The following is a 25,283-nucleotide window of genomic DNA, read 5'->3' on the forward strand; positions in this document are numbered from 1 at the left end:
CTGTTTGTCCTTCTTGCCACCGCCCAACGTCCATCCACTCGACCTGACGACCTGGCCTGGCCCGAACCTCATCCACTCCCTGCTCGTATCGTTGGTTGACCGCCTTCCAGGCACTTTTTGTCAAGTGACCGTCTGCAACGAAGCACTACGGATATCTACAGTATGTGGTGCTAACAGGTTTCAGTACCGCCTGACATGGCCCACCGACCACTGCCTCTTAACTTGACCGGGAGAGAGAAGCCTCTCGGAAAACAGTCGTGGTTGGCTTACAATGCTTGGCCTACAATTCCTTTGTATATTCCACCAACTACTTGCCGCAGCTAGCTATGTTGACTCAACCACTATCGACTCTTATGACTTGTCAACCCGCCGCCTAGCCCACCTTTTACTGTCTTGCGCCTGCGTTGCAAGATGCCATTGATGACGGAAATAGTTACCTCTCATGCATGCCGGGCGAGCAACCCCGAGATTCGGTTACCAATCACCGGGTGATGACCAGGCACTTTCCGCCCTGCAGACCCGCATGTCCTACTCGACGCTAACGTTCGAGCCCGGGGCTCGACAAGCCTCACGTTGCATGGCGGAACATCATCCCTCTCCAATGGCGGCATCACGTTCATTGCCGTCTTTTTTGCGCATCCTTGGACACACAATTTCGAAACTGGTCACGCACCCAGCTCTGCGCTGGGCTGCCTTACGGCCTGTCTCATCGCAACGGCTGGAAATGTCTAGCTAAACGGCGCATTCAAACTTTCTCATCAGAATCGGCACGCGGCACAGTGCAGCATCGTCGCTGCCGTCAACACGTACCTGTATTATCGGGGCCCCGCGGGCCATGGACCACGGGCGTGGGTTGTGAGCTTCGAGGGAAGTCCCTTGTTGTCTCAGATGCCCCCCTCGTCCTGTTACGGTTTCTTTTCAATGTCTGGGAAGCAACCAGCCCCCCGCCATGGACAAAAATCCCGGTCAATTCCCCGAACGTCAACGAGATGGGCTAGGGAACGAGTACTTCTCTCTGGTCAATGTGTGTGGCGTTGTCCAATCTCCTTCTATCCAATGCGTCTTGAGCTCCTTGGATTTCTTCAACGACGGCTCCAGGTACCTCTGTTTTCCTTAGGTACTTATATTGAATTGGCGTTACGACCTCAAATCCCACCGCAACAACAGGCCGCAGACAGCATCATGCATGCCGCAGGGCGGATGCTGGCGACACACTTTCAACTCTGCGGACTCCACACCCCCGTCCCAGGTCGTTTTAGCGTCCTCTTTTCTCAAGTTTCCGATTGCCCCTCCCCCTCCTCCTCCTCCTCCTCCTCCTCCTCCCCCTCACCCCCAACCGGGGTCCGAGTGGCCCCGTAAAGCGCAGCTGTTAGCTTCTCCGGCCTTGGCTTCGAGTCAACACGATGCTCGATGGTTCGGGCCAATGTCCACACGAGCAGTCCCTCGCGACACGTCAAATATTTATCCCCAGACTCATCCCACCCCACGCGGCGTCGCTGGGCCTGTTGTGAACCTATTAGCTGATAAAAAAACCTTTTGGCCGCCTCTCGCCCTCATCCCCTATAAATACAATACCGGCCGCTGCCCGTTGCTTTGGTGCGCGCTTCTTTCTCCTCTTCACTGCCAAACCACCTCGCTCCTGACCTCCTTTCTCACTCTCGTCTGCCCCTCCTCTCTCGCCACATCAGAGCTTTCTTGTGTTCTCCTCCATCCACCTGCCACACCAGCCCACCATGACTGCCTCCAACGGAAGCAATGGCCAGGCCACTCGCCGCCCCCTCCCCGTCGGCATCTACGCCCCCACCATGACCTTTTTCGACCCCGAGACGGAGGACCTCGACATCCCCACCATCAAGAAGCACGCCGAGCGTCTTGCCAAGGCCGGCCTCGCTGGTCTGGTCGTCATGGGCTCCAACGGCGAGGCCGCCCACTGCACGCGCGAGGAGAAGCTGGCCGTCACCAAGGCCACCCGTGAGGCTCTCGACGCCGCCGGCTTCCAGAACACCCCCATCATCCTCGGCGCCACTGAAGGCAGCGTCCGCGGCACCATTGAGCTCTCCAAGGCCGCCGTCGAGGTCGGGGCCGACTACTCTCTCATCCTTCCCCCCTCCTACTTCCGCGCCCAGATGGACGAGACCGCCATCCACGACTACTTCATCGCCGTCGCCGACCAAAGCCCCATCCCCCTCGTCCTCTACAACTACCCCGGAGCCGTCTCTGGTATCGACATGGACAGCGACCTGCTCATCAAGCTGGCCGAGCACCCCAACATTGTCGGGACCAAGTTCACCTGCGGCAACACGGGCAAGCTGACCCGTGTGGCCCTGGCCACCAACGCGAAGACTCCCTGGTCCGAGGGCTCCGGCTACATGGCCTTTGGCGGCGTGTGCGACTTCACTGCTCAGACCCTCGCCAGCGGCGGCAGCGGCATCATCGCCGGCGGCGCCAACGTCATGCCCAAGGTCTGCGTCAAGGTGTGGAACCTCTACTCGGAGGGTAAGAGGGACGAGGCTATTGAGCTCCAGAAGAAGCTCAGCCGCGCTGATTGGTTCCTGACCAAGGCCGCCATCGCCGGTACCAAGGGCGCCATCCAGACCTACTACGGCTACGGCGGCTTCCCCAGACGTCCTCTGAGACGCCTCGAGAAGGCCAAGACCTCGTACATCGAGGAAGGTATCAAGGAGGTCATGGAGATTGAGAACTCGCTCTAAGCGAACGACTTTCATTTTCCGTCTCTTCATGATATTTTCACAATGACAACTCATTTTTGGAAAAGGGAAAGGAAAAAAAATGAACCCGTCCATGTGCGGGCGCTTGCCCGGCGTGGGAGTTAGTCGGTGGGGTTCTCCCCCCCCTCCAGCCCACCACCGATCGCGGCCGTGGGGGTGGGGGGGTTGTTTCCCAGGCTCGGTCTCGGGCAAAAAGCCCGGGGTGATGATGCACCGAGATCGAGGTCTCTACCCTTTTCGCCATCAAACACCCCCACCAGCCTACCAGACATTCGGGACATTTCATCCCCCTTTGGGGGGCGGAAACTGAAAAAATGGACAGGCATCCGTGGGGGTTAGTTAGCTTTCGCTGGGAGTTTTCACGGGATAATGATTTGAATGAAAGAGAGAGAGAGAGAGAGAGCTTGCATCGGCTTGGTTGGGTCTTGGTATTGGCGGGCATAGTAAGTAGGATCGGTAGTCACACGAGATGACGCCGACGCGCCTGAAGAATTAGCATCTGGATGGGCTCTTTAATAGATTTTATGCATTCATCATTGGCTCGTACTTCGTTGGAAATAGTTTTTACTCTAATACATCGCATGTATGCTGTCGCCTTTGGCACCCCGCCTCTCCCCCCACTAACGCATGGAAAACAGCTTTTCTCCCCCCGCCACCGTACATATGTTGCCAAATCTGTATGTATCAGTTGGTGACCCTTACACCCTGAACCGCCTCGGGTCCAGAGACGATATGTCGGCGCTGGAGGGCTTGCCGTCTAGGATGTACTCGGACATGAGCTTGCCCGTGGCGGGGCCGTTCTGGATGCCCCAGCACGTGTGGCCCGCCGCGAGCCACAGGCCGGGCACCGACGTCGCGCCGATGAGCGGGCCCGAGTCGTGCTGGGGCAGGTAGCACGCCTGCTTCGCCTTGACGGGCGCCGCGGCCAGTGCCGGGCTCACTGTGGCGATGTATGAGGTGATATCGTCGCAGTTGGCCTCGTCCACCTGCACCTTGTCCGCCGTGTCCGGCAGCGGCACGTCTTCGTCCGGCTCACCTACGGGGCAAACGACTGTTAGCTTCTCGTCACGGGCGGGAGAGAAGACGGAGTGGATTGCGGGGGATTTTTGCAGTGAAGAGGGGAGAACGACTAACCGCATGCGTACACCTCGCCGCCCGGCCGGGCGTAAATCTCCGGGTCGACGACCCGCTTGTGTTTCCTCCTCTGGCCCTTGCTGGCGCGGTGCTCCGGTACGAAGTCGGCAGGGAGCTTAATGCTGGTGAAGACGGCGTAGGGGCTGACGTCGGCGTCGTACACGACGCTGTGGGCGCGCAGGCCGGTGACCTTGGAGCGGGGCAGCAGGCGGCCGGTCCACGGCCCCGCGGAGACGAGGACATCCGTCACGCCGTCGATGGTGCGCGTCTCGCCTGACCCACGGTCGAGGTACTCGACGCTCTCGACGCCGTCGCCGGACGAGCTGATGCTCTTGAGCTGCGCGTTAATCCGGACCTCGACGCCCTTGTCCTGCGCAAGCGCCGCCATCGACCGGGTGAAGTGGTACGGGTGCACCTGGGCCGTCTCGGTCGCGCCCGGCATGCCCATCTCCGCGTACGACTCGACAGCCTCGCGGTCCACCCAGTCGAGATCCCGCGGCAGCACCGATTCCTCCAGCATGGACTCGGCGGCCTCGTCCTGCTTCGGCAGCTTCTCCCAGCCTTTCTCCTGCTCCTGCCCCAGCTCCCCATTGCTGCTGCTGCCGCCGCCGACGCCGTTCGTACTGGATTCGATCGCCTCTGGCTCTTGCTTCGGCGTCGGCTTCAGCAACGGCTTCGGCTTGTCGAGCATCTGCTTGGTGACGCGGGCCTCGAAACTGCCACATTTCACTCTCCGGTAGCCCCATCGCTTATTACCGCCATGCTCCGTGGCGAGCTCCTTGTGCAGGCGGTACGACAGCGGCACGAGGCACTGCGGGTACGCCCAGAGGGCCAGCAGGCCGCCGGCCTTGCCCGAGGCGCCGGCCGCGATGGAGGTGGCCTCGAGGATGGTGATCTGGTGCAGGGCGGGGTTGTATTTCGGATGCCTGGTGAGGAAGTAGGCGGTCGTGGAACCGATGATGCCACCACCTGCGACACACCTCTTGAGGTCAGCCTCCAGCGGGCAATACGTGATAGTGGTGGTGGTGGTGTGGTGGCGGCGGCGGTTCGGGGCCGCGCGACGACTCTATCAGGGAGACGTACCGACGATTACAATGTTTCGCTTCGCTTGGGGGTCCATGGTGGGCAGCGGCGGTGGTGTCAATGCTTCCTTGAAGATTCGTGAGGCGGCTAGCTGCTGCGACTTCTCGCGACGCTGCTTCTTCGTCTTCGTCTTCGTCTTCGTCTTCGCCCTTTTCCGAACGGCGGGCATATTTCGTCACCGTGGGGGGCGGATGAATGCTCCCTCTTACGGGGGTCCGTCGGCGGGGTTTCGGCTTATCGATAACGGGTGGCGATGTAGCAGTCAACGAGATGGCGGTACCGCGGTTGTGGTGTAAGTAGATCGAGACGGACAGGAGGTGCTGGGGTCAGCGATTGGCCCGAGATCGAGTGCAACAGCGGACCCGTCCAGATGTGGAAGTCGCCTCGGCGAGGGGGATTGTTGTCATGCCGGAAGAAGGATTGATCCGCGGCAGTCGCCCGCCTGGGGCTTCGGATCGGTGCTGAGTAATTCGAAATCGGTGGATGGATGACGAGGTGGTGATCCTAGAGAAGCGTCGCGGTCCACGTCGGTTTTCTTGCCTCGACTTGGGCGGGAGGTCCGGGCCTAACACTAAAGAGATGGTGATTAATGAGTCGTCCATCCAGCTGGGAATGCCGAACGGACACCGGAACAACGCATTGGGCCGACTATCCCCACTCTCACATGACAAGTGGACGAGATGCAAAATGGGTGCCCGAAGCAATTGAATCTCGGATTTTGGAACAGCCGCAATGATGAAAGCGAGGAGGAAGCAGCCGCCTGCGCGTTGCTCTGTGAATCAGCAGCATCACGTCGACCGGAAATCCATTCATTGGCAGTGCTCAGGTGGTGGCCCGAGCTGCAATGGCGGGAACTGCTCTGCGTTGGAGTTGCAGCAAGAGAGCCCGAAAGACATACCGGACTGGTCCAGCGGTGTGCCTCGGCCGATGGAGTGCTCCTCGGCCCTTCCGGCGCCCCACCCTTGACCGATGACCCCGTCACAAACCCCTTCTGGTCTGGCCTCTTCGGGGTGTAGCATCTCTGTGGAGAGTGGAGAGTGGAGAGTGATGGCCTTAGCTTCTACTATATGGATGCTAGGGAGTGTAGGGTGCGCCGCTCGTGCCCGAGGGGCCCTACTAGAAACCGGATTGAAACTTCGTCCCGGCAGTCCACAGCCCTCCTCCTACTGCAGTAAACATAGTGCTTGCATCCCTCGTGTCGTCACGCGTGGCATGTTTCGTCAATTGCATACCAGAGCCTTTCCTGCCACTACAGCCGCTGCTTCCGTAGCTGCGCGTCCCAAATACCATCTTCCCTCCTACAACTTAATCAGAACCTGTGGACCGTCAACAAGACCGCTTCCATTAATCAACAATCTCCCACTGCGGGGTAATATCGGCACAAACGCAAACGCAATCACAAACAAGCAACTCCACACAACCGCAGCAATGGCATCAGCAACAGGCTTCTACGACTTCAAGCCCCTCGACAGTACGTGATGCGCCCCTCCCTCTCGCCTGTTCTCTCCCCCCTCTCCCCTTCCACGTATGCTGTCGCTGACAATAACCCCCGCGGCACAGAGCGTGGCCAGGAGGTCCCCCTCGCCGACTACAAGGGCAAGGTTGTCCTCGTCGTCAACACGGCCTCCAAGTGCGGCTTCACTCCCCAGTACGCCGGCCTCGAGAAGCTCTACAAGGACATCAAGGAGAAGCACGGCGATGACTTCGTCGTCCTCGGCTTCCCCTGCAACCAGTTCGGCGGCCAGGAGCCCGGTTCCGACGACGACATCCAGAACTTCTGTCAGGTCAACTACGGCGTCTCCTTCCCCATCATGCAGAAGACCGACGTCAACGGCGACAACGCAAACCCCCTCTTCCAGTGGCTCAAGGAGGAGAAGCCCGGCATCATGGGCCTCAAGCGCATCAAGTGGAACTTTGAGAAGTTCCTCATCGGCCGCGATGGCCAGGTCAAGGGCCGCTGGGCCAGCACCACCAAGCCCGAGAGCCTGGAGAAGCCTATCCTCGAGGAGCTGGCGAAGAAATAAAGCAACGTCGTGCGTGGAATGATACCCAGAGCGCGTTGCTCTGTAATACCGAGGTCGGTTGGGAGTTGAGGGACAAGAGTTCCATGGCGCCGGAAGGGCAGCCGCAGAGCGCCGCCATCCCTTAGCCGGCCGGCCGCCTATATGTAGTCAACGATATGGAATCAATAGAATGATTCAACCTGCTTCGACAGCATGTTGCCGAGCACAAATGAGTGATGATAAACGTACATCCGGTGTCTTGGGCTGACTGCCACACTCAGACGTCGCCATACCTGGGCCGCAACGCACCACTGCGCCGCTCGGTTTTGGACAGCAATATTCAATTGCAGGCTTGACATTGTCGAAGGGGCTCTCGCGCGAAAGGTCAGATACAGGCTGCGCGATGAGCGTAGCATTCAACTCGCGGGACGTTGGCCGTCAGTTGTGACCACGCCCAGCTGTCGTCTGCCATGTCCAAGCTGAGGCTATGCTCCTACGGGTTGTTGCGAAGGACCATCTCGGCCAGTTGCATACCCCTGATGTGAAGGCTGACAATGTCCACGTCTCTGCTAATTCCATACAGTCACTCATGTTGGGATAACCCTTTATTCATCTTGAGCATCGATCCTCGGTGTACACTATGCCCCATGTAGCTGTTCCTTACTCCTCGTTCATCGGAAGTCGGGTCTCGGTGTTGGTTTTGGAGTCACCGCCGCAAAGTCCATGACGTCTTGCAAAGCTACATGAAGGAGAACCCAGGATGAGCGCAGTGGATCAGCCCTTGGTATAAGTGTCTGCTTGGGCTTCCAACGATGTTGACATGGTCAGGTCAGGGCCATGTTCATCGTTGCTCGTTTTCTTCGAAGGACAGTAGGATCTCATCCCCAGCTCCGGCATGCTGACTTTCGCGTCGAGAGGAGAGTACAGAGTTTCGAATGGCTGGTCTGGGTCATCAACGCACCTTAGTCTCGGGTGGGTAGTCACGATACACATGTGTTGTAGTCATGGTTGTGTTTCTTCGGGATGGATCGGACACAATCGACACTGTCGGTGTCGCAGGTATTTGACTGCATTTCGATCCTAGTCTTTGATTAGTCGAGTGACCTTATAGAATGTTTCTATGAAGTTCGTATTTGCCTTGCCCGACCCCCCTCGCCCGACCATCGAAACGTGCCTCTATCCATCATTGAGTTCCGTTACACTACTCTTGGTAACGTCGACTGCACAGGCTCAACACCCTCCTAGCGGTGATGTCCCGCTGCAGAAGGTTGTAATTGGAACTGGGACGGTCGTCAGAATGGCACTTTTAGCCACCTAAACAATGCTGGTCGCTCTCTCCGATGCAGTGAGCCACTTGCTCAAGGCCTGGCGTAGTAGAGGGATAGCTAGCTGATGGATATCAAGCTCAGCTTTGGTGTTGCCAGGTCTCATTCGGACCACTCATCGTCAACTGTCTACTCACATCCATCGTAGCCCGGAGGACCGGACTCGAGTGACTGCCTAGTCAAACGTTGGGAGTACCTTGCACACTGTCAGCCTCAGCAAAGCAGACGCCGTCCTGGCAACCCTTTCATGTTTCCTCACATTCGACTCCACTCGACGAAGGATCAGGCTATACCTATGCCCTATTACACGCATGGACCGTAGTTCTCTCAATAACAGGCAGCACCGCCGTGTACGAGCATGACGTATTTACATATGCTTCTGCTGGCTTACTCTCCTAGTTCTGATTCCGCGTGTCACCAATGTTGTGTAGAGACATGTCACAGAGAATGGGGCAACAGGTAGGGTCGAGAAACTCCTAGATCTCATCTAGACCGACTGAACCATCCTGCCCCCGGAGACGACGGGCTCAGGAGACTCTGGCACCTCATCAGCAGCCAAAGTCACATCCCAGGTCGGGCTAGTTTCTGCCTGTATATCGGGAGTACGTCGAGCGGCGCGTTGTCCTCCTAACTCTCTCTCTCTCTCTTCCTCTTTGCCGACGGAGTACAACCTCGCTCAGCTATCACAGCGGGCATCGTCATCTTCGCACAAATGTCCGCAGCTTTTTTTCTTCATTTCCCTCCTTCCAAAGAGTCCGCCTCGGCCCGGATGTGGTAACAACACCGCGCGAGGCCCCCAGCGAAAACAAAGGGACGAACCCCCACGGCATCTATCGTGACACAGGCCGTTCTTGTCCCACAAGGCGACGCCGCCGCCACCGCCGCTGCCGTTCTGTTACCACTCGTGGGTGTGTAGTTCGTAAAAGGGCTGGTCACCACTCACGGGTCCCCATCTCGAACTCCATTTATAAGGCCCATCTCACGACCGAATGCTCGAATTGGCCCGCTTGGGGGGTTCGAGTGCCGGAGACATCAGGTAATGAAAACATGGTGGCATGTCGTCCGTGTCACCTTGGTCTTCTCCCCCCCTGGCCCGCCCAGCCTTGCTTCGGGCTACAGATGCAAAAAGACAGAACGAGGGTTTAATATCGAAGTCGAAGGGGGACAGGATCTTTTGAAAGAACAGGGAGTCGGGGGAATAAAAGTTAGGATGTCAAGACGAGGTTCCGGCTAGCCTGTATAACGCCATTGAGATAGAGAATGGCGAAGATGTGAAATTTTTTTTTTTGGCTCCCTCTCGCTCTCTCCTTTCTCTCGTATTCTCTCCAAGACCCCCGAACTGGGCCAGGACGAAAAAACCAACTAAAAAACCCCAACCGAAAACAGGCCATACGCCATGGGACCGGGCTTCCAGACGTTCGGACATTGGTCTCATTGGACTTGCACTGGAAGGTATCTGCACCGGCGGACTCAAAGGAAGCTTAGCCCGCGGCGTACCTATTTCTTCCTCTTGTTGTCTATGATTCTTCATGCTGTGGAAATCTGGACAGGTGAGGCCAAGGCGGCACGTCTATGGACACCACACACACCCCAGCCCACTTCTTACAAGATGCCGCTGTGGCTACGTATCTAAGTCCCGTGAGTGAGAGCAGCGGAGAGGCGATGGTGTGTGCCACTGTGACGATGACGACGACGACGACGACGGCGGCGATAGTTCCCGGTGCGTACGGACGGGCAGGGGGCGACTGTGGCTTTGGAGTCTGGACACCGGCATCGACAACGACATTGATATGCGACCGAGGCCAGAAACCTACATTCAACTACAACGTGTGGCGAAGGCCCGCCGCTGAGCAGGACGTCGTCATCCGATGTCGCCAATCAGCGCATCCCCAGGAGACGGGTTGCACACCACACATATCCATTCACACATCTTTCGCAAATCGTCCGCGTCAGAGGTCGAGAATCCCGCCATCTTCAGAAAGAGCCCGGGTAGATCTCGACGCTGGAAGCTGCCAACTGGAGGGGGGGTGGGAGGGACCAGGACCGTTTGCTCCTATATCGCTCATTGGGATCGAAGCATCGGACAGAACACGCTGCGTACCTAGGGTCGCATACGTGGTCCTGACAGCGCGCCGAGGTCCAGCGTTGACGAAGAATAGAAGATGCAGAGGACGGTCTTCTGCTTCGCTCGTCGAGGGGCGGGCAAAGGGCTTCTCCCCGTCCCTGTTCGAAAGACCCTGGGATTGCTCGACGCTCGACGCTCAACTTGCGAGCAACAGCAGCAGGTTGAATCCACCCGCTCGTTGTAGGTAGGTACACTACTGTTCATTCGTGTGTGATGTGCGTCCCTCATTGCCCTGCGTGACCCCTGTGCCGATGCGGGTCTTCGACAGCCGGCCTGGGAACTTTTGTGGAAGCCAAGCGGGGGGTCGGGACGCACTCTCGAGAGAACACCCCCCCCCCCGCATGTCTAGTCGTACTCCTGCGTACGACGGCCCAAACTAGGCAAAGAGCTCGAGGAACTAGGGGAGAGGTGGGGTGGGAAGAGACGTCTAGACCTGACGTATCTCTCTGTCCCTCTCAGTCTTTCTCTAGGTGCTGCTGCTGCTGATAATGATGATGAGGCAAGGCGCGGGATGAAGAACGGCCGGGTGGGAGGACGTTGAAGGCTCACGAATTCGCGCACTTGTTCCCGGAAGAGAGGGAACACGTGCGCGCGCACTCACACGCACATACACCCACCCGGTCGGGGATATTTCCCTCATCGACACTGGGGCCCAGCCACGATCTTCATTTTTCGACGACGTTTGAAGCGCCACAGGGACGTGGCGGAGGAGGGGGGGAAGGGGGCAGCCCGGACGAACGAACGTAGACGCGGGCGGCAACTTCCAAGGGTCTTGGAACCACTCTCTCCATGAAGCCGAGCCTGGTCAACCCGCCAAGCAAAGGGGGGAACTCAAGAAATGAGATAGCGTGCCGGCTAGCCTCGAGAGCCTCCATGACGGACGGGGAGGAGAGGCTGTTGCTTTGCCGCCGTCCCCCGCTGACCGACCGACCGCCCGCCGCGGTATGTGAATGAATGCGGGGAAGACGGTCGAAAGAACCGCATCGGGGCCTCGTCCGCGACCACGAAGGGATTAATTTCAGACGTGATAATGTCCGAAAGGGATTCGGCGTTCTGGTGTGGTTCTGGCAGAGAGGATGGACATTTGAAAAGGAAAGGGTTCGCCCGCAAACATTGGCATTAGCAAATCCGGGCCTCGTTTTTAGTAATGGCGTCCTGTCAGGGAACGTCTCCGTCGGTATATCGTGGACTAGCTTCATGCTGGGGGGAAATAAAACAAGCCGTGGCCACGGAATGGCACCCGATCAGTTTGCGGGGAAGAAGGCGCACGAGACTCAGGAGGGCACGCGATGAGCTTAACTAACCGTTGGGCTAGGCCCTCTCCGATCTCGTCGAGTTCAGACTTGGTGAACATCCCTTTTGGGGAAAAAGGAAAGGCATCCGATGATCCTTCGTGGATGCACGGGCGTGCGAGCTCAGTTTGGGGGGGGATATCGTGGCTTCTTTCTAAGTCGATGGTCACGGGATTGCGGTTACTGTTCTTTGCAAACAGCCGGAGCCTGTCGAACAATAAGCCGGCAGGGAATCTTTGTCGACTCCCCTCAAGCATAAGTTCCTCTTTTTCAGCTTTGCCGCGAATCGGGCGCTAGCTTATAGGGTTTCTGTGGCTCTGGGTGTACGAACTTCTCTCATGAGACCAACCGCAGCGAGATATCGAGGATGAACACAACTCGTTCGTATATCAAAGCGAATGAGGCCGTTAGGATTAGACAACTGATGACCAAAAGATGCTATCGCCACCATGACGGTCAGGCCCTCGAATCCCGGACCAGGGCCAGGTATTACCATGTTTTCTCGAAGGGATCCGCAAAGGAGGAGGTCCCTTCTATTGGATCACCTCCATTGACTGCTGTGAATTTTACAAGACAACCCTTTCTTTAGTGTATACATAAAGTTCACCCAGTGCGATCGTCGGCGGTTGTCATTCGCCGACACACGGGCACACGCTTGTACGCGTCGAGATGGCGATTGCAACGTTGCAGCACCAATGAGACGGCGACGAACCGTCCTCAAAGCCCAGAGAAGCTCGAGACAAGCTGATTCGACGAGGCGACGATCATGACATATTCCTTTTGAGGAGGAAAGGGAATTGCGTCCAGATGACTACCTATTGGCATATCCGGGGCTTGTTTTTGGAAAAACGCCGGAAATAAAACAAACGGGGGGGGGGGGGGGGGGGGGCAGACCGTAACCAGGATTCTTGACCTCGCCTGTCGATTCAACAAGTCTATGCTGTATCAAGTTTCCGAGCAGGGGTAACGGCAAGTGTTTTGGCATGGGCCACAACCCAGTCGGTGAAGTGGTTGGGTTCGAAATGTCTCTGTTCACAGAAATAGAGAGCGAGAGGGAAGAAGGGCGAGAGCGAGCAACTGGCGGCTCGAAGGGTACAGGGGTTGATGCCAGACAAGGGGGGCGACCAGCTGGCGGACAATTCTCGCAGCATCCGAGAGCGCAGGATGACTTATGACTGAGTACGTATACCCCTTTATACAAGTACTTATCGTCGGCGACCACAAGAGATGAGATGAGGTCAGAACCAAATGACTGGCGACGCCGACGGTGACATCCATGGCGCTCTGCGGGCAAAACGATTCGAGGGACAGGCTGCACCATGGCCTGATGAAGCTTCGAGAGACCGACGATGCAGGCGCAACAATGTCAGTCCGAATCGTGACGGAAAAGCGAACGGGGGGGACGGGGGGGGTGGCACCCCCCTGTCTCTGCCGAGTCTGCTCACCTCACCGACCGGCCTAGCGTGGAAGCGAGGGGCAAGCAGGCAAGCAGGCAGGCAGGCATGCAGAATGCGCTATGGTTCTCATGAAGTGGCAGTGGGCTCTCACTCACCTTCGATTGGGAGGCAGAGAGACTGCATGAACAGTCGAGGCCATGCCCCTGCCGTCCAACGAATGGTAGGCTCAAGCCTCACGTTCATCGTCAGGTCTCGCCCACGTAGTATACACTAATATACACCAGGAAAAGAACAAGGTCGGTGCGTCTCGGGAGATGGTGTTGAGTCTCGACAATAACAGCAACCCGCGGCCAATCACGTTGCCCGGGCTTGATAGAGTTAAATCGGCATCAGGGGTGCTGCGAGGTGGTGGTGGTGGGTGATAGGGGTTGCATGCGTGTGTGCGTATGTGTGTGTATGTACATCGTACACATATATTTACGAGTAGGCGAGCGGACTCTATCTCGAATTGACGATTTGATGACCAACACAGATAGCCAATCATTCCGAGACGGAGGGTGGGGGTCATTGCTCCAGCGAAGAAGAAGCAAATGACGGCAGCAAACCAAGATCGAACAAGGTCTTGTGGTCACGACTGGTTGGCTAGCTGCGGCCGGAGAAATTTGCGGCGACGGTTGGCGGTTGGCGGGAGGGCGCGGACTCGCTCGAAGAGAAAGACGCCAGAGTCTGATTTAACTCGTCCACGGGGGGACAAGTCAAGCCGGCCGACACACCAACCAAAGTCTCAAGGACTTTTTGCATCGAGTGAGGCTTAGACACCCCCCCGAACCACGAGATGGCGTTTTGGCGTTTGAAAGAAGGGGGGGGAGGGGGGTTTCTGTGCATGCTTCCTCTGCCCTTCTAGCGCCCCGAAGTGCATCCTCACGCTAGGCGGAATGTGTACTATTCTTCGTCGGCGCTGTGTTTGTCAATATGGACGAGCGAGTGTGGTAGGGAAGGCACCTGGCGGGCGGGCCTACTCTATCGACGGCGTTGTCATCTCGGGTGACATCAGAGGGGTCGCGAGTCACGGGCGACAGCTCTCTCAATACCGTTTCGAGGACTTGGAAAACTCGTGGAGTTGTGCCGGCCTGTCAGGAGCCAAAACTGCCGTTACGGGAGTTGTCCGCGTTTCGAGATGAAATCGAATGCACGTCAACCAGACTCCTGGACACGGAAGTCCCGTCGCACAGCCCTAGCCTTGCGGTAGTTGAGGAAGCGGGAGACGGGATGTTAAAACGGCAATGGGAAATCATGGGGTCGCTCTTTCCGAGAAGGAGTCCAGTATCGACCTGCTCTTCCTGGAACCTGTCTGCGAAGCCAGGGCACGAGAGAGAGGCTGAGCGAGGTTCGTCTGCCAGGGGCGGGAAGCATCGTCATGAGTCGCGGGCTGCAGATTCTGCCATAGCCGCGAAAATGTCTCGGCTGCGAGTTTGCGGACCGAGAAAGAATCTAAAAGAAGAAGTAGAACAAGAAAAACTCTTCCTTGACTCGATGTAGTGCTGGGGGGGGGGGCGTCAAGTCGAAGCATCGCCGACGCCGAATCTTGCGACCCCAAAGCAATTTGATTTTGAACGAAACGCTCTATTTACAACCTTCGGCGCTCCGGGGCCATGGTGAGCATTCTCAAGGCCCAGAGTCCTGATCAATATCGGTGGCTACTAGGGGTTGTGGGAGCTGGCCCCCCTGGGAGCCTGGAAGCCTGGGAGCTGTCGGTCGGGTCCGATGTGTGGGCGCTTAGAGGAACGAAAGCATGTGAAGGATGGAGACGGCCGACGTTGGGAAAAGAGTTGGGGCGACCTCCGAGCCCCACGGCGATGATCCCGTCGCTCTGCCGTTCTTGTCGCTGGTATCTGGGCCCGGCGTCCCTGTCTTGCAAGGCTCCATCGATGTTGGACTGTCCGTCGGCTGTGATGAGGTTGGATTATGAGTGTGACGGGTGCGCGCAGTGTCGGTGCGAGAGTTTGCCATGAAGGTCGGGATCCAGCGCAACGTCAAACAGCACCGACATGCAATTGACTAGTTTCTTGATTCCTGACATGAAGCCGGGGGGTGGTCAACTGCAGGACCGTGCTGGCGGCGCTACTCCTGCAAGATTTGGGACAGGAAGAACCGGCTGGCAGGCATCTGTACTTAGCTGGTAGGGTCTGCTCGAGCCTCGAGGACAACGATAACAGGACGGACTATTGTTTCTTGTTCGAGTCACACTACCGTGGCCATGGCTGGTGTCGTTTGATGGGTCAAGTCGACTGCGTGCCGACTGCAGATGCCAAGGGTCATCGGTCACTAGAGGGAAAAAGAGGCCCAAAGCACCGCCGTCGGCTCGTGGGATGCGAACAGTCTTGGCAGTCTGTTAGTTAGCGGTTGAAGAATGGTTCCGTGGTTGTGCAGTTGATTGCTTATTGAATTTGCGAGGTGACATTCAGTGGTCTGGTTGTTCTAAGGCGCCACACACTCGAAGCTGGTTAGCGAGCAGAGCTTCGTCGCAAAGCTTCGTCACAAAGCTTCCAGAACGTCACGACGCCCGCCGCCCTCGCTCCTGATCCCTCCTTCTTTAGTCGCCAAGGCCTAGTACCGAAGCAAACCGCTGGCCAAGGGTGGCAGAAGGCAGGTACGGGCGATGGATGTGTGGGAGTGTCCGCGGTGGTGCGTCCGCGATAGCGATAGCGTTAGTGTGAGTGTGAATGTAAGTGTACGTGTGAGTGAGAGAGAGTGTGTGTGTGCCCGACACCCATCCCCTCCCCTCCCCCCAAACTCTCGCGCCTGACCTGCGACTGCAAGTCACTTCCGTTCAAGATGGTTGGCTTCTGAACAGGTTGCCTGACGGCAGAAGGCGCGTCGAAGTCTGCATGGAAGGTCCTGTGCGAGCGCCGCCCGTTCTGTTGTTCTGCGAGGCCCTGTGACAGTCCTGCAATGATACATCCTGGCGCTTTTGGGGCGGCGCCACGGCGCAGCTAGCTCAGAAGACACTAAGCGCAGCAGCAGGCCAAGCCTTCTATGGTCGCCGTGATGTGCCCTTCTGTGGCATTGCATAGAAGAAGCCATGGCCGGAAATGTCGAGAGCAGGGGAAGGGGAAGGGGGAGGGGGAAGTGTCATGAGATACATAAGGTTGACCGGTGGTTCGAAGACAGGAGTAGGATGCTGAGAACGAACCCCTACGTGATATGACTACTTGCCTGCCTACTCTAGCCAAGATACGGTGATATTAGTCAAGGAACGTGAATATCGCCAGTCGTGAGTGAGCTGCCGGTGCTGTGTCTTGAGCTACCTTCTTAGAGGTACCTACCTAGGTACCTAAGGTAGGTAGATCTCCATGCCTGGGGTGCCTACCTGTTACAGACACTACAAGAGTGCTCTGTACTCGAGTGCTCTTTCCTCGAGTACCGGCGCAAATTTAATTCTCCAGTGCGGCCGGGACGGGGACGTGGACCTCACCTCCTAAATCCCGCCCCTTCCTGGTTGAGTACTTACCTTTGTACCTGCTTAGGTACTTGCCTACCTACCTACCTACCTATGCAGACACCTGCTCACACCCACCTACAGAGTAGGTAGGTACCTACCTGGGTGACACTCTCACATACTTGGCCCCTTCCTTTCCCCCTCATTTCCACTTCACACACTTACACCCGACACATGCTCTCAATCTCTGCCCAGCCCAACCCCTCGACCTCCCATTTCTCACCTCGCCCTCACCTCTCCCACCTTGTCTTGCCTTGCCTCTCGCACGCATCGAGTGCGGAGTATCCTAGCCTTGGCGGTGCTGCATCAGAGAACGACAAGCCTTTGTTGCTGGAGCTAGCCGTTCTGGCCTGCCGACGACGCTTGGTTTCTTGTTCGGCAACGGCGCTCGACTAGAGATCCTACAGTATCCCATCGTCAACCGCCAAACAGAGCACCCTAGGTGGATTTCCCGCTGATGCTTCCGTCGCTGTCGCCGTTGCCATGGCCCGCCACCGTCCCTCGACCAGCAGACCGCTCGCCCCGATGTTGGTTGAGCTATGGAGACTACATGCCCGTCCCCTGGACCGGAGCGAGCGCGTTGGCAAACAGGGTTCCTAGGCTAAAGATAACAGTTCCTGGCTCCTTTCAAAACAGCCGCCGCTGATATGGGGAATGGATCACGTAGACTTGCTCACGAGTCACAGTCACAGAACACCCGTGTATGCAACGGATATTAGACACATGCGAGCTGCTTCGCCCGCTCCACCAGACGAGACCCCCATCGATCACCACCCTGTTGCAAGAGAACCAGTGAACACACAACACGGCCAGGCCAATACTGCCAAATCCGGTATCTGACTTACTCTAATTGACTCTACCGCGGCATTGCTCGTCGCACTGGTACGCTGTGGGCTCGGGCGTCTCTCATATGCTTGGAAGTCAGGAACAGACACTCGGACAGGAACAAGAGCAAAAACAGGAACAAGAAACAGGAACAGGAAACCCCCCATGCGAGATGGCCATGGATAACGGCTGGACCCCCGCGCGCCCCGCGACCGCTCTTACCACTAACTGGTCGGTCCACTGCTGTCGACTGTCGAGCCTGGTCCACGCCCAGCGGGTGGGCTGAAGATGACGGATGAACCACCACCCCGTCATCATCCCGGTCAGTTCGGTTACAGGCAAAACGTACCGAGGGACGGACACACACTCTTTCTCTTTTTCTCTCTCCTCTCTCTCGGGGAGATGGAGATACACGTCAAATGCCGTCAGATACCTGCCGCCTGCCGCGGGCCTCCCCGCCACCGCTGCGTACCTCAAACGGCGGCCGACAGGTACTCCCGAGTATTGTCCGCCTTGGGCCCGGGGCGTGGGGCACTCTGCACGTTTCGCCCATTCAGACATACTTTCCTCAAGTCCTCTGGCCCATTTCTGTCACATGCATTTTTTCACCCTTCCCTCACCTGCGTCTCGCGGTTCATTGGGCCTTTAGTTTCCTCATCCTCTGCCATCGCAGCCTTTCGAAGGGCCGCCTCCGAATACACATCTTCAAACACCCCGACTAACACCCCGACTAACACCCCGACGCGCCCGCTGAAAGTCGGCTGGCTCCTCTCAACACCTTAGCCACAGTGGCCGGAGTCCGAGTGGGATTGCCCCAGCTATTGAGACGCGGGCTTCCTATTGGCATACGCTGCCTGACCGTGTAATTGGTCGGGCTGGAGCGGTCTGCCAGTTCGTCCAATGCTGAACTTGGGACCCTTCGAACCCTTGTTCCCTTTGTTCGCAAGCCGACGCTACTATACATACTCGCACAACCAAGCCGGTGTCGACAAGAGGGTCTTCCTTGTTTTACTCTCCATGTCTGTTATCTGCTGTGTATTCGTAGTGTGGTGTACCTTAGTTTGGCTCATTGAGCTTCGAGTACTGTTCCAGCCTCACCCCCCGTCGACGACAATCGCCCGCGTCATTTTTAGCTCGCGGCGCCTGGTTCCTTGCCCGCAGCAGGCCGAAAGTTAATTGCCCACCAGGCTTGTTCGTCCGTTCTTTACAGGGCGCCTCTCGAGGTTCTGGATGCAGAAGAAGCACGCAAGCCGGCTGGCTAGAGCCTAGAGCGCCCCCTAGCTGCCAATCACCCTTTGCCTCGGCCGCCATCTCCGCCCTCGCCGCCGTCGCTGTTCTCGCATGCCCCAACCCTGTCCTGCCATGCCCTGTACCGCGGCAGATGCAGCAGCATTGCAACGCATCGAGTCGCTAGCAGGGGCTTAACTCAGGGAGCACCAGGGTGGGGTTCGTGGTGGATTTGCAAAAGGACCTGAGCTAGGTTGAGGCTAGACGCGAAAAGGAGCAACGGCCACTGGTCAGTGGTCAGTACATGGCTCGGAGGGGTGGTGCAGAGGGCAATTTCGGAGACTGACTGGTACATTTTAGAGAACTGTGCAGCTCTCTGCCCTTCACTCTCGCACTGACATGACAGGCCGCCGAACGAAGACCACTCGGCCCCGCCTTGGACTTGATCGAAGCGTATCTATCTCATGAGAGAAAAAGAACATTAAAAGACATGGTAATCTAAGACGCCACGGCCGAGGTTGAATACTGGCTAATGGGAATCCCCAGAGGCCGTTTACCGCGTGTGCGGCGTACGCCATTTCCGATGGGATCGACCGTCAATGTCTCGTCTTGTCCGATATCTATCTCTTCTGTCAGAGGCGCCAGACGCCAGGCGGGAGGCGGGAGAGGCGGGCTGGGAACATCTCTTCAGGTACCAACGAATACGAGTTCTTGAGGCCGGATACCTCCTCGCGGCAGGGGTTGCAAGCGCCGCCAAAGAGGCACAAGGGGGGGACGTCTTATCCCCTCGTCTACGGATACTGGCCTTTACTGGTGCGGTGCATTGATCGCTCCCCGTCTCGTCTCCTCTTCAACCCCCGCAATCCTCTATCACGTCTTATCTTGCTGGCCTCCCGTGCTGCTACGGATTCCCTTGCGGTGACTGATCAGTTTGTCGTATGTCATCAGTCATGACGATAATCTTTTCTATCTCGACGGCGGAGACCGGACATTGTTAATATGGATTTCTGACGGATTCGGCCGACCAAGACGCGAAACAGGCATATACACACGCCCTACCGAATGGACTCTGACCTGCTCGAGAGCTCCCCAAGCACCCGAGCTTGACGCTTCTCTTCTCGCTTCTCCAAAATGGACTCTTGTCCCGTCTGCTTGTGGAGAGAGAGATATACCTTCATGTAGTCACCTTCTCCGCATTGACTATCCGCTTCTCCAACATCATCAACCAAAACACAATGTTAACACCGAGACCACCCATCCATCCGTACCTCTCACACTCCGAATGGGCGGGGAGGCGAGAAAAGGATTGAGGCATGCAACCCCTCCAAAGACTGGACGACAAGGCCCCTCCCCTGTCTCATCGTCCGTCCACACATCTTGACGAGAACAACCTAAAATCGCGGGCGAGCCAGCGCAAAAGCAAGGTACCTGGAACCCCTGACCTGTGTACGGATGGATACCTGCACTAAAATGGAGACTCCCTCTTTGCAAGGGGGGGGTCAATCACCCCTGCTCTTCAGACATTTGGCAACAGACCCGCTGATCTGCTCATCTTCATCCTCCCACTCTCTCTTTTCATTCGTTTCGTTCTGCCCTCTGTTGACCCTCTGCGCAGTCTCTCTCTCTCTCTCTCTAGCCTTGCCTCCTGTTCTTAGGCTCTCAGCTGTGTCTCTCGAGCCCTCAGTTTCCGCGGCCACTAAGATGGAGAGAAGGGTCAGGGACCCGGAGACGAGACACACTCCCCGACTACTTTCCTTCTCGCACACCCACACAACCCGGTTCGCTTTCACGTAGGTTTCTCTCCTTCGGTCGACCTCGCCGCCCCCGGTCCCTTCCTCTCTGTCCCCCTTACCGTGCTGTGTGCTCCTCCTAGTACGCATCCTCTACTACCTATGTACTGCTGCTGCTTCTTCTTCTCCCCCCATCCCCGTTAATGCTCTCTCACTCACTCAAGTTGCCTCCTACCCCCCGTCGACCGCACATGATGCACTCTCCCACTGCCTGTGTAATACCCGCTTCCCTCCCCCGGACGAATTGCTTGGTGAGGTCCATGATCCATGTTCGCCGCTTGTATATCTCCAGCCAATCTCTCATCCATGCAGGCAGTGGCTGCCAACTGAGAGCACTCTTACTACGTCTCGATACATTTATACACTCCTCCTCCCCAAGCCTCGCCACTCTTTGCATGGCATATTGTGCCTCTTGACTTACGCTCTCGCTTCCATTCCCTGCTTATCTACCTCCAGCAATATATCATATTTTGTCATATTGCCATTTGTTTACTCATACCACTTGGACTGCTTGTTGTTCGACGCCCAGATCGCCTTTTCCCTGACCGGCAGCCCGGTCTCGCAGATGTGCCAAACGCACACTATCTTATAACAACGACAAGAGTTACTACACCTCAACTTGAACGACACAAGATGACTGCTCCTATAACCCAACAACAATCCGCTCAGGCCAAGGACGCCGCCGCCGCTGCCTCTGTGCGCAAGCGGAGGAGACGGGCTCCCGCCGGCGGCGCCGCCGATGACTGCTTCACTTGCTCCAAGAGAAGCGTCAAGTGTGACCGCAGACGACCTTATTGCTCGCAATGCCTTGAGATCGGCAACGAGTGCTCCGGATACAAGACCCAGCTGACCTGGGGAGTCGGTGTCGCCAGCAGAGGCAAGCTGCGCGGTCTGTCTCTTCCCATTGCGAAGGCGCCCCCGGTCGCCGGGGTTGCGAAGAAGTCGCCCGTACGTCCCCGCGCCAACTCGACAGCCACCACTGGAGGATGGGCCGACACCGACAACGTTTCTCGGAGAAATAAGCGCGACGATGCCGGCTTCTCGCCAGAGCACGTCGTCTCGACGCCTACAACACCCTTTCCCCACAGCTACGACCTTCTCTCCATGTCACATCCCGAGCACACGCCCTCCTTGACGGCTGGACACTGGGGCGGTCTCCCATATACGAACAGCATGCCTACGGATGGGCCCAACTACCGGAAGCTGGGTGCTCACCTGGGCCCCATTCCCATTTCGGGAGCTATATCTTCGTCGCTTGACTCGGTGAGCGACGCCGACTACATGTCGCCCATTAGCCACTCGTACTCGAGAGACGACATCCCATTTCTCCACAGCCCCAACGTAATGTATGACGGCTACAGCACCCACGGCTCGCCGGTACCACAAAGCCCCATCTCGGCCATCCTCATCGACCAGAGGGGGGCGCCTACGTCGTGCCCTAGCCTCGTGTACGCCCCGTCGGAACATAGTTCGAGCCTCACGTCGCACATGGACAACTTCGAAAGTCAGTTGAGTCAGAAACTGATGCGGGAGTGTGACACTCTGAGTGAGACGTCCTGTCCGGCTCTGTTTTGGGACCAGACCCGCTGACGTGTGTGTGACGGCTTTAGGCGTTCCCGAGATGGATGCGTATAGCAACAGCTGCAACTCCAACAGCCATGTCTGGACCTCGCCGCCTCCCGAAGACATGTCACCGCACCACTCGGACCACCACCAGGCTTCGGCCCAGTGGCCTACCATGTTCGAGCCGCAGGCCGTTCACGTCAACCCGGATCTCATCGCCAAGATGCCCTTCTTCATGGACTACTACAAGAACATCATGTGCCCGTCTATGGTCTTCATGGACGGGCCCGGCAATCCGTACAGGGAGCACATCCTCCACCTGGCCTCCAACAGCCAGAGCCTTCAGCACGCCATCTGCGCCCTGTCGGCCTGCAACCTGCGGATGAAGCGCCGGCTCAGCCTGGGCCAGGACACGCGCGAGCTCTCGGAGAAGCTCATGGCCGAGAAGTCGACAGCCGAGTCCATGGCTGACGCACAGCCCGAGGACCAGTCCCTCTCGGAGGAGTACCAGCACCGAAACCTCGCAGTCCACCTGCTCAACCAGCAGCTCAACGACCCGGCCAAGTCCAGCCACGACTCGGTCCTGGCGACCATCCTGCTACTTTGCCACTACCGCATGGTGGAATCTGGCATTGCAAAGTTCCACACACAGTTTGCCGGCGTCAAGAAGATCCTATCCATTCGGCGGTCGCAGAACCTTGCGCCCTCGCGCGACTCGGCGTGGATGGAAGCCATCTTTACCTACTTCGACGCCATCTCGGCCAGCATCAACGACCGCGAGGCCCAGCTCAACTCGACATTTTACGGCGTCATGCCGGACGCCCAGCTCCTGCCGCCCGGTGCAGAGAACCTCGTCGGCTGTGATCGCGAGCTCTTCAAGACTATCAGCAAGCTCGGCAGACTCAACCTGCTGTCCCAGCACCGCGCCGTCCAGAACCTCGTCGGCGGTCCGGGAGGGCGTAACGTCCCATCCCGTTCTCAGTCGCCACTCGGTTCGCCCCTGGGCCACGCCTACAAGGGGAGCATTGGCGGCCTGCATCAGCAGCAGCAGATGGGCGACGCCTTCAACATGCCCATGCGGTTCGACGGCAACGGCTTCGGCTCGACCCTCGACGACGACGAGTTCGCCTCGTCGTCGCTGTGCTCGTCGGCGACATACGACGATCACCGCAACAACTTTTGGCGGGAGTGGAAGGAGGCGCGCGTGGCGCTCCAGAGCTGGGAGTTCGACTCGGCGCGTGTACACGCGTCGCTCCCGTCTCCCGCGACGCCTGCGCAGGTCCGTGACCTCGGGTCGCTGTCCGAGGCGTTCCGGTACGCGGCGCTGCTGTACACGGAGCGGCTGGCGTCGCCGAACGTGCCGTCGACTCACAGCAACTTCCAGAACCTCGTGTCGCAGGTCGTCTACTACGCCACGAGCCTCGAGGCCGCGGGCGGCCAGGCCGAAAAGTTCTTACTGTGGCCGCTCTTCGTGGCGGGCAGCGAGTGCGTCAACGGGCTGCAGCAGAACATTGTGCGGAGCAAGTGCCGTGACATCATGGCACGCTCGGGGTACATGAACAACCTTGCGGCGCTCGACGTGCTCGAGCGCCTTTGGGCCGGCGAGTGGAAGGACGGCGAGCCCCGGAGCCCCGCGGCGGTCAAGCTCGAGGCGATGCGCCGGGGCCCGTTTAACTGGACCAGGTGCATCGGCGGGCCCGGTGTCGAGGTGGAGTGGATCATGTTCTAAGAAAGAGGCCTTTCATCCCGCGGAGGGAGGGAGAGAGAGGGAGAGAGACGGAAAGGCCGGCAGGGATTCATATTGGACTCGGAAGCACGCGAGTCACGCGCAACAGCGGTCTGAATGCGCGTTGTTTTATTTTCTTGGTCCTTTTTTTTCCGGGGGGGTTTTTTTTTGTTGCTCGGCGGCAAGCTGGGCTTGTGTCATGAACTGATGAGACCGGGTCCGCGGAGTCGATGGATCCCATCTGTAAACCTGTACAATAGCGCGCGAACCTCTACAAAACTGCATCGCTTCACGACATGGAGTTCACATGGGAGAAGGGAGGGAACGGCAAACGAGGTCTCGGACGGACTCTTTGCATGAAGGACGACGACCTGGAGTAGAACGGCCAGAAGAGGGAAGGGAGAGGGAATGGAAGGATTGACTTTAGCTTCACGGAATGCAGCATCACGAGATAAGAAAAGGAAGCAAAACAGAGGAAAAAAGAGAGAACCATTTAAAAAATGATGTATCACACGCAATCTCCATGTTTCCCTACAGCCTAACCCCTCCGTGACCGACTGATAGATGCCTCGGTCCGAGAGTCACTCGTCCTCGTCTTGGGATTGTGCTCTGTAGAGCCACTGTAGTTGAATCACACCGGTCCCTCCCTCGTTGGAGGTTGATGGCGATGGCGTGCTCCGTCGGCCTCGGCCCTCGACGATGATGGTACCTGCAGTCTACACTGCCGGGAACGGCCAGGCGCAGCAGGCGGCGAACGGCGGGCGGATCCTCCTCGCTCAGGGTCCAGGCTAGGCTTTCGGTCTCCTCCAGGCTTCAGCGTCTCATCATGTCGAGCTGGGTGAGCAGGCGAGAAGCTGGATGTAGGTGTGCGAGTAGGGGAGTGGGAGGCGTGGGGGGGGGGGGGGGGGGGTAAAGGAGTGAGGGGGTGCAGTGAAGAGGAGAACAGAGGTTCGGTGGCTTTTTTTTTGCCTCCCGCTCGGTCTCCTCCCCCCTGACCCCGGGTCATGACCCGGCCGGGCCCACCGCCGAGGAACTTGGGGAGGTCGTCGGCCAGTCGCAATCGCTCCAAGCGCCGTTCGGGGGTACGGCTGCGGGAGGCGCATGTGGGCACGATCCACGACCCATGTGCCCAAGTGCGAGAGGCAAATGGGGGGGCAGATCGAGAACCGCTTTTGGCACCTGTTCTCCGCGTACGGGTAGAGGGCTCGTGGCAAGCGAGGACGGTGATGGGGGGTTAAAAAAGAGGGGAGAAGGGGGATGTAAAACGAGGTTTTGGCTGTGCGGGAGAAGATCGGGATTTGAACTCGATAACATGACGGCGGAAAAGCCCCGAGTGAGCAGAGATGGAGGACAGCAGGTCTTGCCCAGGCGAGTCTTTCCGGATCTCGCGTTCACTCGAAGCCGTATCTCATCCCACCCAAACGTATCGGTTTCGCGATCCTGGCGGACTCGGTTGCGGCAGACCGAGGCGAGCCCGTTGTGGGTGTTGGATATGCAACACTAAAGGCAATCAGTTTGATGGAGGGTCTACGGTGGGAGGGGGAAGAGAAAGAGGGCGCCAATAT

The 25,283-nt window shown here is 57.8% G+C and overlaps 4 protein-coding genes across 4 annotated transcripts; 3 read left to right on the forward strand and 1 right to left on the reverse strand.

Annotated features, from left to right (window-relative positions):
- Nucleotides 1-1,532: 1,532 nt before the first annotated feature.
- Nucleotides 1,533-2,769, forward strand: CDEST_04829 (Putative aldolase-type TIM barrel). The gene has a single exon (XM_062920988.1). The coding sequence runs from the start codon at nucleotides 1,734-1,736 to the stop codon at nucleotides 2,709-2,711; it is 978 nt and encodes a 325-aa protein (XP_062777039.1). The 5' UTR covers nucleotides 1,533-1,733; the 3' UTR covers nucleotides 2,712-2,769.
- A 1-nt stretch (nucleotide 2,770) lies between these two features.
- Nucleotides 2,771-5,529, reverse strand: CDEST_04830 (Putative FAD dependent oxidoreductase, FAD/NAD(P)-binding domain superfamily). Its single transcript, XM_062920989.1, has 3 exons — nucleotides 4,947-5,529; nucleotides 3,864-4,832; nucleotides 2,771-3,765 (listed from the first exon to the last, which is right to left on the reverse strand). The coding sequence occupies exons 1-3, from the start codon at nucleotides 5,113-5,115 to the stop codon at nucleotides 3,428-3,430; spliced, it is 1,476 nt and encodes a 491-aa protein (XP_062777040.1). The 5' UTR covers nucleotides 5,116-5,529; the 3' UTR covers nucleotides 2,771-3,427.
- A 488-nt stretch (nucleotides 5,530-6,017) lies between these two features.
- Nucleotides 6,018-7,159, forward strand: CDEST_04831 (Putative glutathione peroxidase, Thioredoxin domain, glutathione peroxidase active; the record flags this gene model as incomplete). Its single annotated transcript, XM_062920990.1, has 2 exons — nucleotides 6,018-6,417; nucleotides 6,507-7,159. 2 exons carry the CDS (start codon nucleotides 6,018-6,020, stop codon nucleotides 6,968-6,970), a joined length of 864 nt encoding a protein of 287 aa, XP_062777041.1. The 3' UTR covers nucleotides 6,971-7,159.
- A 13,066-nt stretch (nucleotides 7,160-20,225) lies between these two features.
- CDEST_04832 (Putative zn(2)Cys(6) fungal-type DNA-binding domain, fungal transcription factor) lies at nucleotides 20,226-24,554 on the forward strand. Its single transcript, XM_062920991.1, has 2 exons — nucleotides 20,226-21,975; nucleotides 22,040-24,554. The coding sequence occupies exons 1-2, from the start codon at nucleotides 21,063-21,065 to the stop codon at nucleotides 23,719-23,721; spliced, it is 2,595 nt and encodes an 864-aa protein (XP_062777042.1). The 5' UTR covers nucleotides 20,226-21,062; the 3' UTR covers nucleotides 23,722-24,554.
- Nucleotides 24,555-25,283: the final 729 nt, after the last annotated feature.

Source organism: Colletotrichum destructivum, chromosome 3, assembly GCF_034447905.1.
Source record: "Colletotrichum destructivum chromosome 3, complete sequence".
NCBI lineage: Eukaryota > Fungi > Ascomycota > Sordariomycetes > Glomerellales > Glomerellaceae > Colletotrichum > Colletotrichum destructivum.